Source organism: Dendrobates tinctorius, unplaced genomic scaffold (genome assembly GCF_039654945.1).
Source record: "Dendrobates tinctorius isolate UK_male_01 unplaced genomic scaffold, ASM3965494v1 ptg000026l, whole genome shotgun sequence".
Classification (NCBI taxonomy): domain Eukaryota; kingdom Metazoa; phylum Chordata; class Amphibia; order Anura; family Dendrobatidae; genus Dendrobates; species Dendrobates tinctorius.
The window spans coordinates 12,466,359-12,481,395 of record NW_027361694.1 but is presented as its reverse complement, the minus strand read 5'-3'; the positions used below and the strand labels follow the sequence as shown (position 1 = coordinate 12,481,395).

General features: G+C 41.2%; 1 protein-coding gene across 4 annotated transcripts in view; it reads left to right on the top strand.

Annotated features, from left to right (window-relative positions):
* NALCN (sodium leak channel, non-selective) overlaps nt 1–15,037 on the top strand; it is an 871,910-nt gene that overhangs the window by 724,544 nt on the left and 132,329 nt on the right. For all 4 annotated transcript variants that reach the window (XM_073569511.1, XM_073569510.1, XM_073569508.1 and 1 more), the window contains 2 exons: nt 887–978; nt 1,063–1,185. In XM_073569511.1, the coding sequence (XP_073425612.1) occupies nt 887–978; nt 1,063–1,185 (215 nt within the window). The remainder of the gene's footprint in view (nt 1–886; nt 979–1,062; nt 1,186–15,037) is intronic.

Here is a 15,037-nt window from a genome sequence, read left to right as displayed (position 1 = left end):
TTGGTTGTGTCACTAAGTGGTTAAGAGGATACAGTCGTAATACCAGACCTGACCCTTTTAAAAGCATGAAGCTATTCTTTGCAGGATGCTGATGCCCTTTCAACAGCTGATGAGTCAGGATCCAAGGGTTTGCCCCCTAATTACCTAACATTGATGGTAAATTCTGAAGTTAGATCATCAATTCGAAAGAATAAAGAAAAACCCTATAAAGAACCTGCTGTGTATTTTAAAGTTGTCAGCATGTTCATTCCTGAGATTGTTAATGAGGGGGATAAAACACCTTATTTATATTTATTTCCTGTGAAAAGTCAGTGGATTTTTTTAGGATTTAAGCTCAAAATTCATGCCTAAATCATGGCAGAATTCTCAATGTGTAAACATGACCCTATAGATTGAGTCTGCAGAGGGAGAAACTGATTAAAAATGCAATGCACATCATACAGTGGTCAGAAATAGTGATATTATTCATGTATACAGCTGATCTTAAAAGTTATATTACAATTTTATTACTTGATTTTACTTATAGGGTGCACCAGAATGTTTATTTTCTTATTTTTAAGTTCTTATCATGGTATTACATGAATAGGGAAAATCCTTGAAAAGGGTATTCTAAAGTTTGAAAGTTAACCTCCTGATCGCAGTGTTGATGATCGACATCCGCTTCATTCACACGGGGCTTTTAAGTGACTCAGTTATCACAATCGGTGGGAGTCCTAGCAGTCGGACCTCCAGCAATCGTGAAGTTATCCATTATCCATTGGTAGGGAATTTCTTTCAAACTTGAGAACATTCTTTTAAAGTTTACTTTTCTGTCATTTTGCACAATGATTCTTAGTCTAACATGTACCAAAGCTAGTCTTATTCAGTTTTCCTCTCACTACTGTAGCACTCCAACACTGTAAGGTACAGAAATGCCCAGAGAGAAGACAGTGAAATCAAAATGATCCAGGAAAAGAAGGAGCAGGCGGAGATGAAAAGGTATTTGTGCTTTTATGTTTGTGGATTTTTTTTTGTTTAATAATGTTATGGCAACTAACATATATCTCATAAACCTTTTACCAGGAAAGTTCAAGAAGAAGAGCTAAGGGAGAATCATCCATACTTTGACAAACCCCTTTTCATAGTTGGTCGGGAGCACAGGTTTAGGAACTTCTGTCGGGTGATTGTCCGAGCACGATTTAATGCGTGAGTGAACAAACACAATTCAATAAAATCTAAAACTTGTTTTTGTCACTAGTGATTCAGTGGCTTGAAAAAACTTTTCACCCCTCGCCCCCCACATGCACACACACATACACACATCCATTGGCATTTCATTTTCGCATTTTGATACCTCACAACCAGAAATTTCACTGTTTTTTTTGAGGGTTTGCATCAGTTCATGTATGTAAAGAACATGCCTACAACTGTGAACATTTGGTTTTCTTTTTTGGTGAAGCAACCAACAAATAGTACAAAATTAGGGTAAACTGCAGTGTGCATACAGTTGTGCTCAAAAGTTTACATGTCCTGCCAAAATTTTTCCTTTCTTGGCCTTTTTTCAAAGAATATGAATCATAATACCAAAGCTTTTTCTCCACTCATGGTTAGTGGTTGGGTGAAGACATTTATTGTCAAACTACTATCATTGCTCTTTTTAAATCATAATGACAACCCAAAACATCCAAATGACCCTGATCAAAAGTTTACATACCCCTTTTCTTAATACTGTGTATTGCCCCCTCTAACATCAATAACAGCTTGAAGTCTTTAGTGGTAGTTGTGGATGAGGTTCTTTATTTTCTCAGATGGTAAAGCTGCCCACTCTTCTTGGCAGAAAGCCTCCAGTTCCTGTAAATTCCTGGACTTTCTAGCATGAACTGCGTGATTGAGATCTCCCCAGAATGGGTCAATGAAACTGAGATGGCCACTCCAGAACCTTCACTTTGTTCTGGTGTAGCCAATGTTCACTTGGCCTTGTGTTTTGGATCGTTGTCATGTTGGAACGTCCAAGTACATCCCATGTGCAGCAGTATTTGCTGATAATGTGCTGCATTCATCTTTCCTTCAACTGTGACCATGTTTCCTGTGCCTTTGTAGCTCACACATCCTCAAAACATCAGCGATCCACCTCCGTGCTTTACAGTAGGAATGGTGTTCCTTTCATCATAGGCCTTTTGACCGCTCTCCAAATGTAACATTTATGGTTGTGGCCAGAAAAATTCAATTTTGGTCTCATCACTCCAAATTTCCTTGTTCCAGAAGATTTGAGGCTTGTCTCTGTGCTGTTTTGCATATTGTAGGGGAGATACTTTGTGGCCTTTGCGCAGTAATGGCTTTTTTCTGGCGACTTGACCATGCAGCCCATTTTTCTTCAAGTGCGTCCTTATTGTGCATCTTGAAACAGCCACACCGCTAGTTTTTAGAGAGTCCAGTATTTCAGCTGATGTTATTTGTGGATTTTTCTTTCCATCTCGAACAATTCACCTGCCTGTTGTTTACAAAATTTATGTTGGTCTACCTGACTGTAATTTTGTTTTTACAGAGCCCCTGATTTTCCATTTGTTCATCACAGTTTGAATGCTGCTGACTGGCATTACCAGTTTCTTGGATATCTTATTGTATCCCTTTCCTGTTTTATACAGTTCAACTACCCTTTCCTGTAGATCCGTTAACAATTCTTTGGCCTTCCCCATGACTCACAATCCAGAAATGTCAGTGGCTGGATGAAAGATACAAGAGTATGTCTGGATCCCAGAAACTCACTCAGCTTTTATGCACATACACACTGATTAGAAGCAAACAGGTCACAGGTGAGGATATTACCTTTAGCAGCCAGTGTAATCCATTTGTGTCAACTTCTGTGCATGCTATCAGGCCAGAATCACCAGGGTATGTAAACTTTTGACCAGAGTCATTTGGATGTATTGGGTTGTCATTATGATTTAAAAAGAGAAAACACAGTAGTTTGACAATAAATGGCTTCACCCAACCAATAACCATGAGTAGAGAAAAAGGTTTTGGTGTTATCATTCATATTCTCTGAAAAAGGCCAAGAAAGGAAAAATTCTGCCAGAGTATGTAAACTTTAGAGCACAACTGTAACTGTTCACCCCTGTAAAGTCAGTATTTTGTAGAGCCTCTTTTGCAGCAATTACAGCTGCAAGTTGCTTTGGATAAGTCTCTATAAGCTTTTAACATTGTGGCACTGGGTTTTCGCCCATTCCTCAAGGTAAAACTGATCCAGCACCTTCAAGATAGACGGTTTCCTCTGGTGAACAGCAATTTTCAAGTCTGACCACAGGTTCTCAATTGGATTACGGTCTGGTCCACTCCAAAACATTTACACATTTTCCCTTAAACCACTGCAATGTTGCTTTAGCAGTACACTTTGGGTCATTGTCTTGTTGGACAGTGAACCTCCATCCCAGTCTCAAATCACTGACCATTTTTCATGTCCCTGCTGCTAAAAAGCATCCCCCCACAGCATGATGCTGTCACCACCATGATTCATAGTAAGGAAGGTCTTCTTGGGGTGATGAGCTGTGTTGGTTTACCTTGGTAGCCAAAAAGTTTAGTTTTGGTCTCGTCTGACCACAACATCTTGCTCCATACATTTTGGGATTGTCCCATATGTCTTTTGGCAACCTCAAAATGGGCCTTACAATTTTTGTGTGTAAGTAAATGTTTTTTTCTGCTCACTCATCCATAAGAGCCACCTCTCTATGGAGTATACGGCTTATTGTGATTGTATGATCAGATATTCCAGTCTCTGCTTGGGAACTCTGCAACTCCTTCAGGGTTACTTTTGGTGCTGCCTTTCCCGGGCTGAGAGTTTTGGTGGGTGGCCCTCTCTTGGCAGATTTGTTGTAGTACCATGTTCTTTCCATTTGATGACAATGGATTTGATGGTGCATAGGGAGGTTATCTGAGATTCAGATTTTTTTTTATAACTAAACCCTGACTTGTACTTTTTAACAACTTGGCCCCTGACTTGTTTAGAGATCTTCTTGGTCTTCATGGTGTTGTTTGGTTTGCAGTGTCTCTTGCTTAATGGTGTTGCAGCCACCGTGGACTTTCAGAAAAGGTGTATAAATACTGGCAGACCATATGACAAATGTGGACTTCCTTTCACTAAGTATGTGACTTATGAATGTAATTGCTCGCACCAGAATTTTTAAGGAGCTTCATAGCAAAAGGGTGAATACATATGCACATGACAGTTTTTAGTTATTTGAGCCCATAAATTTAATTTGTGCCTATATTTTTCTCACTTCATTTCATCAACTTAGACTATTTAGTGCTGATGCATCACACACAAATTGGATTACAAATATATTGAAACACAGGTTATAATGTTGTAATGTAACAAAATAGGTAAAAAGCCAAGAAGGGTGAATAGTTTTGCAAGCCACTGTATATTTTTATTATAGCCAACTAAGTTTATGTGATGGTGTTTTATGCAACCAGGTATACAATCACGCTTTTAAGACAGTCCATTTTCATATGCCCTTTTTTAGGCATATGATATCATAGAGGAAAGCGGTCCTATTCACTGTAAAGGAATAGAACCATCTCTCTGATGCTTTGGAAATGTTCTGTCTCTGAACTTGCTGGTAATTCGGTGGGAAGTTGCCACAAGTAAGCACAGAGCCTGTGGAGTGGTGCAAAGGTAACTATCATTATGGACACTGAGAAGAAAAAATCAAAACAGAATTATGTTTTTTTTGGTCGCCTCAACACTGCAATAAAATGCAATAACAGGCAATCAAAAGAACATATCTACCCCAAAATGGTATCAATAAAAACATCAGCTCATTGCGCAAAAAATAAGCCATCATCCAGACCAAGATCCCGAAAAATGGAGATGCTATGGTTCTCGGAAAATGGCGCCTTTTTTCTTTGTATAAAATTTTGATTTACTAAGCAAAAACCTGTACATGTTTGGTTTCTGCGAACTCATAATGACCTGGAGAATCATATTGGCAGGTCAGTTTCAGCAGTTAGTGAACATGGTGAAGGAAAAAAAAAAACTATTGTGGAATTTCACTTTTTTTTGCAATTTCACTGCACTTTTATTTTTTTCCCATTTTCCAGTACATGATATGGTAGAACCAATGGTGTTCAAAAGTACAACTCGTTCCACAAAAAACAAGCCCTTACCCTGGGCATTGAAAAAGTTATGGCTCTAGGAAGAAGGGGGGCAAAAAACGAAAATGCAAATATGGTTAATCCTAAGGTTGTGAATGGATTTTAAGGTCACAAGGTTGAACCTAATCAATTATGGCCTGCATCTTCACAGGGCCCATCTTAACCCCTTAGCGACAGAGTCAGTTTGCAGCTTAATGACCAGGCCAATTTTTACAATTCTGACCACTGTCACTTTATGAGGTTATAACTCTGGAACGCATTAACGGATCCTGCTGATTCTGAGATTGTTTTTTTGTGACATATTGTACTTCATGTTAGTGGTAAAATTTATTTGATAAGTCTTGTGTTTATTTATGAAAAAACCAGAAATATGGCGAAAATTTTGAAAATTTAGCAATTTTAAAACTTTAAATTTTTATGCCCTTAAATCAGAGAGATATGTCACACAAATTTCTTAATAAATAACATTTCCCACATGTCTACTTTACATCAGCACAATTTTGGAAGCAAATTTTTTTTTGTTAGGAAGTTATAAGGGTTAAAAGTTGATCAGCGATTTCTCATTTTTACAACAAAATTTACAAAACCATTTTTTTTAGGGACCACATCATATTTAAAGTCATTTTGAGGGGTGTACATGACAGAAAATACCCAAAAATGACACCGTTGTAAAAACTAGACCCCCTCAAGGTACTCAAAACCACATTCAAGAAGTTTATTAACCCTTTACTTGCTTCACAAGAACTAAAGCAATGTGGAAGGAAAAAATTAACATTTAACTTTCTTTGCAAAAAATTTACTTCAGAACCAATTTTTTTTATTTTCACAAGTGTTAAAAGAGAAAATGAACCACAAAATTTGTTGTGCAATTTCTCCTGAATACGCTGATACCCCATATGTGGGGGTAAACCACTTTTTCAGCGCACGGCAGAGCTCGCAAGGGAAGGAGCCCGTTTGACTTTTTCAACACAGAATTGGCTGGAATTGAGATCAGATGCCATGTTGCGTTTGGAGAGCCCCTGATGTTCCTAAACAGTGGAAACCACCAGCAAGTGACCCCATTTTGGAAACTAGACCCCTTAAAGAACTTATCTAGATGTGTGGTGAGCACTTTGAACCTTCAAGTGCTTCACAGAAGTTTATAACGTAGAGCCGTGAAAATTAAAAATAATTTTTTTTCCTCAAAAATGATTTTTTTAGCCCGCTAACAGGAGAAATTGGACCACAAAAGTTTTTGTACAATTTGTCCTGAGTACGTTGATACCCCATATGTGGGGGGAAACCACTGTTTGGGTGCATGGGAGAGCTTGGAAGGGAAGGAGTGCCATTTTGGAATGCAGACTTTGATGGAATGGTCTGCGGGTGTCACGTTGTGTTTGCAGAGCCCCTGATGTGACTAAACAGTATAAACCCCCCAAAAGTGATCCCATCTTGGAAACTAGACCCTTGAAGAAGCTTATCTAGATATGTGGTGAGCACTTTGAACCCCCAAGTGCTTCACAGAAGTTTATAAACGTGAAAATTAAAAATCAATTTTTTTCCTCAAAAATGATTTTTTAGCCCTCTATTTTTTATTTTCCTAAGGGTAACAGGAGAAATTAGACCACAAAAGTTGTTGTGCAATTTATCCTGAGTACGCTGATACCCCATATGTTGGGGGGAACCACTGTTTGGGTGCATGGGAGAGCTTGGAAGGGAAGGAGTGCCATTTTGGAATGCAGACTTTGATGGAAAGGTCTGCGGGTGTCATGTTGCGTTTGCAGAGCCCCTGATGTACCTAAACAGCGGAAACCCCCACAAGTGACCCCATTTTGGAAACTAGACCCCCCAAGGAGCTTATCTAGATGTGTGGTGAGCACTTTGAACCCCCAAGTGCTTCACAGAAGTTTATAACGCAGAGCCGTGAAAATAGTCTTTTTTATTTCCACAAAAGTGATTTTTTAGCCCCAAATTTTAGACCTCCAAGGTTGGTAAATAGTGGAAACCCCTCAATTATTGCTCCAACCCTAACCCCAACACACCTCTAACCCTAATCCCAACCCTTACCCTAATCCCAACCCTAATCCCTAATTCTAATCCTAATCCTAATTCGCCCTAACCCTAATTCTAACCCTAACCCTAGCCATAACCCTAGCTCTAACCCTAGCCCTAACTCTAGCCCTAACCCTAGCTCTAACCCTAGCCCTAACCTTAGCCCTAACCCTAATGGAAAAATGAAAAAAAAAATATTTTCTTTATTTTATTATGTTTGCCTAACTAAGGGGGTGATAAACGGGGGGGTTATTTACTATTTTTTTTTTATCACTATGATAGTTTATCATAGTGATCAAAATGAATGAATGGAATCTGCCAGCCGTAGCCTGCAGATTCCCGGCGGGCGCACTGCGCATGCGCCCGCCATTTTCTCCGGATCCAAGATGGCGGCCAGGACCACCAGGAGGGGACCCTGGAGCACGGAGAGGTACCGGGTGGGATCGGGGACCCTATTTCTCTCTCCTCTGATGTGCGATCACATCAGAGGAAAGAGAATTTAAATGCAAAACCGCAGCTTTTTTTTTTGCGATCGCCGTTATAGGGTTAATAACGGCGATCGCAAAAGCGGGGTCGGTAAAAACCGACCCGATTCATGTTCTCTGGGGTCTCGGCTACCCCCTGCAGCCGAGACCCCAGAGAAAATCCAACACTGGGAGGCGCTATTTACTTACGCCACAGCGCCGTGAATTCACTGCACTGTGGTTTAAGTACCCTTAATTACCGCCGTTAAAAGGCGTATCGGCGGTCTTTAAGGGGTTAAATCCTTCTGCTGACAAGATAAACCCCTAGAATTAATTTTCCTGAACAGAAAAAAGCACATTTCTTTAATTTAGCAAACAAAAGGTTCTACCTTAACCCTTGTAAAACTACATAAACGTATTTCTGGTGAGAGCCCAACTATAGAAAATAAGAATATCATCCAAGTGAATCACAATAAATCTCCCAATGCAATCAGAGAAAATTTTATTCATTAAGTTTTGAAAAACAGCAGGTGCATTGGATAACCTAAATGGCACGACAAGATTTTCAAATCAACCTCAGATGTTAAGACCGCTGTTTTCAACTCATCATATTTCCAGATGTGTATCAAATTGTAAGCCCCTCTAAGATCAAGTTTAGAAAACCACTTAGCCCCTAAAAGCTGATTATACTGTATACAGTGGGGAAAATAAGTATTTTATACACTGTTAATTTTGCAAGTTTTCCCACCTCCAAAGAATGGAGAAGTCTCTAATTTTTATCGTAAGTACACTTCAACTGTGAGTGACAGAATCTAAAAATAAAACCAGAAAATCACATTGTATGGTTTTACATAAATAAAATTGCATTTTATTGCATGAAATAAGTATTTGATCAACTACCAACCAGCAAGAAGTCTGGCTCTCACACACCTGTTCATTTTTCTTTAAAAAGCCCTCCTACTCTGCACTCATTACCAGTATCAATTACGCCTGTTTCAACTTGTTACCTGTATAAAAGACACCTGTCCACACACTCAATCAATCAATCACACTCCAACCTCTCCACCATGGCTAAGACTAAAGAGTAGAGATGAGTGACTTTGCCATTTTTAGGGTCGAGTCGGGTTTCATGAAACCCGACTTTCTCAAAAGTCGAGTCGAACGAAATCGGCCGACTATAGGGAAAAGTCGGGAAAAGCTGTGAAACACGAAACCGAATGCAAGTCAATGGGGAGAAAAGTCAGCAGTAAGTGGAGGACTATAAACACACCTGGCATGAATTTTAACCCTAGAGGCGGTGAAATCTCTCTCTCTTCTCTCTCTCCCTCTCTCTCTCTCCCACTCCCAATCCAGCTACGCTCCCGCTCCGCTCTGCTTCTCTCATTGGCTGAAAAAAGTCACTTGCAAGCATTCGGCGAAACCAGACTTTGGCGCTTGGGTCGTCGACCCCGCATGGCCAACTTCACACTGTGGTCGGGTTTCGTTTCATGACACCCGACTTTGGCGAAAGTTGGCGACTTTTGAATCTGACCAACCTGTTTCGCTCAACTCTACTAAAGAGCTATGTAAAGATACCAGGGACAAAATTGTAGACCTGCACAAGGCTGGAATGGGCTACAGGATAATAGGCAAGCAGCTTGATGAGAAGGCAACAAATGTTGGTGCAATTATTAGAAAATGCAAGAAACGCAATATGACTGTCCATCTTCCTTATCTGGGGCTCCTTGCAACATCTCGCCTTGTGGGGTAAGGGAGTAAAGGGCATGTCACACTAAGAGATATCGCTAGCAATATCGCTATAACTTGTGACGTTATAGCGATATTGCTAGCGATATCGCTATGTGTGATACTTACCTACGACCCGCTCCCCCGCTGGTTATCGCTGATCGCGCGAGAACGTCCTGGACTGTTTCTCATCGTCAGCTTCCTGCGGCGCTTCCTGTGGAGAGACGAGCGACGAGCGTGGAGCCGGGCGGGAGGACGTCAGGATCGCCTGGTGTGACAGGTAAGTAGCGACCCCAGTCCCCAGCGATGTCGCTAGTGAGATCTGCCTGTGTGGCAGCTCACTAGCGACCACTTAGAGATGTACCAGCGATCCTGACCGCGTCATATCGCTGGTTGGGATCGCTGGTACATCGCTAAGTGTGACAGGACCTTAAGGATGATTCTGAAGAAGGTCAGGAATTAGCCCAGAACAACATGGGAGGATCTGGTCGATGACCTGAAGAGAGCTGGGACCACAGTCTCAAACATTACTGTTCTTAACACACTGTGCCATCATGGATTAAAATCCTGCAGTGCATGCAAGGTCCGCTTGCTCACATTGCATATGTCCATACCCATTTAAATGTCACCACTGACAACCCAGATGATCCAGAGGATACATGGGAGAAGGGCATGTGGTCAGATGAGACCAAAATAGAACTTTTTGGTATCAACTTCACTCGCCATGTTTGGAGGAAGACGAAAGATGAGGATGAGTACAACCCCTTTTCTGCATAAGGGACAGGACGACTACACCATATTGAATGGAGGATGTATGGGGTCATGTATTGTGAGATTTTGGTCAATAACTTCCTTCCCTCAGTAATAGCACTGAAAATGAGTCATGGCTGGGTCTTCCAGCATGACAATGACCTGAAACACACAACCAGAGCAACTAAAGAGTGGCTCCATAACAAGTATTTCAAGGTCCTTGAGTGGCCTAGCCAGTCTCCAGACCTGACCCCAATCGAAAATCTTTGGAGGGAGCTGAAACTCAATGTTGCCAAGCGACAGCCCCGATACCTGACAGATCTGGAGAATATATGTATGGATGAGTTGGCCAAAATCCCTGCTGCATTGTGTGCAAACTTGGTCAAGAACTACAGGAAACATGTGACCTCTGCAATTGCAAACAAAGGTTTCTGCACCAAATATTAAGTTCTATTTTTTTATTGTATCAAATAGTTATTTCATGCAATAAAATGCAAATTCATTATGTAAAAATCATACAATGTGATTTTCTGGATTATTTTTAGATTTTGTCTCTCATAGTTGAAGTGTACCTACGATAAAATTTACAGAACTCTACATTCTTTGTAGTTGGGAAAACTTTCAAAATCGGCAGTGTATGAAATGCTTATTTTCCCCACTGTAGATTGCGCATGAGTGGAAGTGTGTAAATATTTTTAACCTTGACTTTGTTTAGTTCTCGGAAATCGAGGCAAGGACGTAGGCCACCATCTTTCTTTTGAACAAAGAAATTTCTGACTTTGACATGTCTTTCCGACTTTCTGCTGAAAGCAGAAAGGACAGATATGACCCTTCCTTAAACTTTCATTAGCATATTCTTTCATTATGGACCTTTCAGTCCCAGACAAACTGTAAAGGTGAGCTTTAGATAATTTGGCAAGAGAGACAAGATTAATAGCACAATCATAGGGGAGGTAGTATATTCACCTCTTTTTCTGAGAACACATCTCCAAAGTCTTTCAGGTACCCTGGCAGACCCTTCAGAATAGCAAAGCATATTTGTACCGACTTTAGACATTTCTTGTAACAATTGGGGCTCCATTTCACAATTTCCTTATGACACCAATCAATAACAAGATTGTGAAGAAGTAGTCATGGAAGCCCCTGTTCCTACCCAGCAGGTAAATTATCCAAAACAAAACACAAGATGGATTCAAAGTGAAGTGCTCCCAATTGGAGCATGGAATCCACCTTTACCCTCTTGACCAAATTTTGGACAAATGGTGTTTTGTAAATGGTGAAAATTTGAATAGGTCTTTCCAAACTAACTGTCCTTAATCCCAACTTTAGAACCAATCCGAATCGATAATGTTAGCAGCAGACCCACAGTCAATGAACACCAATGCTGATAACACCTGGTTCTTGTAGAATAGCACTGTATTTATTAATACTTTATGAGAGGAAAAAATAGTTACCTGGGTCTCTGGGTGACTTCTTTGGCAATCACCCAGACCCAGATGTTCTCCCAACGGTTTGCTTGCCTGAGGATGAGTTGGTCAATTCTTTACAAAATGTCCAGTTAGACCACAGTATAGAGTCTAAGATCATGTCTATGTTTTCTCTTCACCACACAAAAACTGGCAATGCTAACCTCCAATGGCTACACATTATGTAAATGGACCTTCCCCTCAGAATGAGGGGAACTATAACAAGCGGCCTTCTGTTCACCCCGTCTCTCATGGATTCGGTGGTTCATTCATACGGCCTCCGCCAGAGAACCAGGAGTGTTATGAAGAACCTGAGCATCTTTAAAAGTTTTGAAAAGACCTTTGTGGAAATTGCACCTGAGTGCTGCATCATTCAACAGAACTTCAGTAGACCACTGCCAGAACTCAGTGCAGTAACACTCAGCAATGCATCCTCCCTGTGCTAGGTTCATGATCTTTACCTCAGCTATCTGAACCCTGTCGGGCTCATCATAGATCAAACCTAAAGTGTCAAAAAAGGCATCTACAGAAGACCATTCTGGGGCTTGTAGGAACAAAGAAAATGTCCAGGCCTGAGGAAGGACATGATTATTCCCACCCGCTGGCACTCATCCACTGATTACCGGGGTCACAGGGTAAAAAATAGCCAACAGCTCTCCCTGAACACCCTAAATTGTTTTTTCTTCTCCCGAAAATTAATTAGGAATGGCCATTACAGGTTTGGGATAGACCAACTATACGTCAGAGGTTACTGAAGTCAAAGCCATTGCCACCAGCAAGGGCTATAGGAAGTTTTTATAAAACTAATTATCTGACCCTACAACTGATATTGTGATGATTCCAGACTCTGGCATTCCTTAGCCAGATTCTGCATCATCTGCATCAAATTCGCAACCTGGTCATTGAGCGCGTGAACAGGATCCATACTGGTGAAAAAGAAAAACGAATTGGCCAGACGTAATGTGATGCTAAATTAAAGTAGAAAGTTAACCACAGCACTTTTTAAGGACTTCCAGGAACCAGGTCATCATTCCCACACAGATGCAGCCTGCTAATGTCCAAGGAGCTCACTTCGATAAATTAATCATCAGTAGAATAGAAAGACAGCATCCAAACTTTAGTGAAGTAAAACAATCTTTTTATTCTGCCAAATACATTTCAACAATACCAGTCTTTATCAAGTAACATGATGCTAAATCACTTCTCAAGGAGATGCTGTGACTCACGGTAGTCAAGGAGTCCGAGGTCAAGAGCCAGGAGGGTTTGTCATAAACAAAGTGAGGAGACAGGCGTAGTCAGGTAATCGTCCGAGGTCAGAATACCAGGAGGATAACAGATCAGAGCAAAGGGGCTAAGAAAAAAGCATGGTCAGAATGAGGTAAGGTAGGAAAATGATCCACAAGCAAAGCACTAGGCACAGAGAAGCAAACCATACGGAGCTGAATATGCGACTAGCAGATATCTGGGATTAAAAGTCCAACTAAGTAGCTGGGCAATCACCTGGGACAGGGAACATCAAAAGGCATTCCAGCACTTCCCAGTCTCAGGTTGGATGGCTAAGCTGTCAATCAAAACACTGATAGCTTAGCACTCCTTGCACCAGACTGGATAACTGAGCTGTCAATCAAAGTACTGACAGCTTCAGCACGTCCCTGCAACAAATTGGACGGCTGAACTATCAAACTGCATCCCAGACACACTTCGGGGTGGAATCGTGGCAGTTAGTTTGTTCACTGTAATTTATATTTGAATTCTGCATGTAACCCCTTGTCATGTACAGCAACATGGAGTCAACGGTGCTCTAAAAATGAATAATAAAAATATATACCGTATTTTTCAGACTTTAAGATTCACTGCACCATAAAATGCATCCCAAATTTTGGTGTGGAAAATAGAAAAGAAAGATTTTTATAAGATGGGGATCCATCTTATAGTCCAAATTTAAGGTCCCTTCCTCAGGAAGCCAACGGCGGCAGTAGTGGGGCAATGCTGCTGGCCCTGGATGGGAGGAAGGGGTATCCTAGCAGTGCGATGCTGTGGGCCTGGTGTTGGCAGTGAGTACATTGTGTGGAGCAGCATCATCACCACTATTGTGATGACATTAGAGAATCAGGAAAACGCAGTAGATATAGTATATCTTGACTTCTGTTGGGTGGATTCATAACTGGCTTAGTGATCGGACCCAAAGAGTGGTCATAAATAGAGATGAGCGACTTTGCCTTTTTTAGGGTCGAGTCGGGTTTCATGAAACCCGACTTTCTCAAAAGTCGAGTCGAACGAAATCGGCCGACTATAGGGAAAAGTTGTGAAACACGAAATCCAATGCAAGTCAATGGGGAGAAAAGTCGGCAGTGAGTGGAGGACTGTAAACACACCTGGCACGAATTTTAACCCTAGAGGCGGCGAAATCTCTCTCTCCTCTCTCTCTCTTCTCTCTCTCCCTCTCTCTCTCTCTTTCCCACTCCCACTCCAGCTACCCTATGCTATGTTTCTCTAATTGGCTGAAAAAAGTCACGTGCAAGCATTCGGCGAAAACCGACTTTGGCGCTTGGGTCGCCGACCGCATGGCCAACTTCACACTGTGGTCGTTTTTCGTTTCATGAAACCCGACTTTGGTGAAAGTCGGCGACTTTTGAATCTGACCGACCTGTTTCGCTCAACTTTAGTCATAAATGTTTGCACATCCAGTTGGAAGAATGTCTCAAGTGGGGTACCACAGGGCTCTGCCCTGGACCCTGTGTTGCCGAATATCTTTATCAATGATTTAGATGAAGCAATGGAGGGTAAACTGGTCAAATTTTCTGATGACACAAAGCTAGGAGGGATAGCTAATACTAGAGAAGAGAGAGATTCAAAAAGATCTAAACAAACTGGAATCGTGGGCAGCAACTAACAGAATGATTTATAACAGGGAGAAATGCAAAGTCCTACATCTGGGCAAGAAAAACTAAAACAGCATATACGGAATGAGAGGAATAGGACTAAGCAACAGCACATGTGAAAAAGACTTGGGTATGCTAATAGGTCACAGACTGAGCATGAGTCAACAGTGTGATGCAGCAGCAAAAAAGGTAAACACTATTTTGGGTTGCATTAAGAGAAGCATACAGTCTAGATCACGTGAAGTAATTATCCCCCTCTACTCCGCTTTGGTCAGACCTCATCTGGAATTCTGTGTCCTGTTTTGGGCACCACATTTTAAAAAAGACGGACAAACTGGAGCAAGTTCAGATAAGAGCGACCAGAATGGTGACCGGTCTGCAAACTATGGCCTATGAGGAAGGGTTAGAGGATTTGGAAATGTTTAGCTTGCAAAAGGAAAGACTTAATAGCTCTCTACAAATTTATCAAGGGCTGTCACACTGTAGAGGGATCAGCTTTATTCTCATTTCCACAAAGAAAGACAAGAAACAATGGGATGAAACTGAAATAGAGACGATACAGATTGGATATTAGAAAAATCTTTTTGAC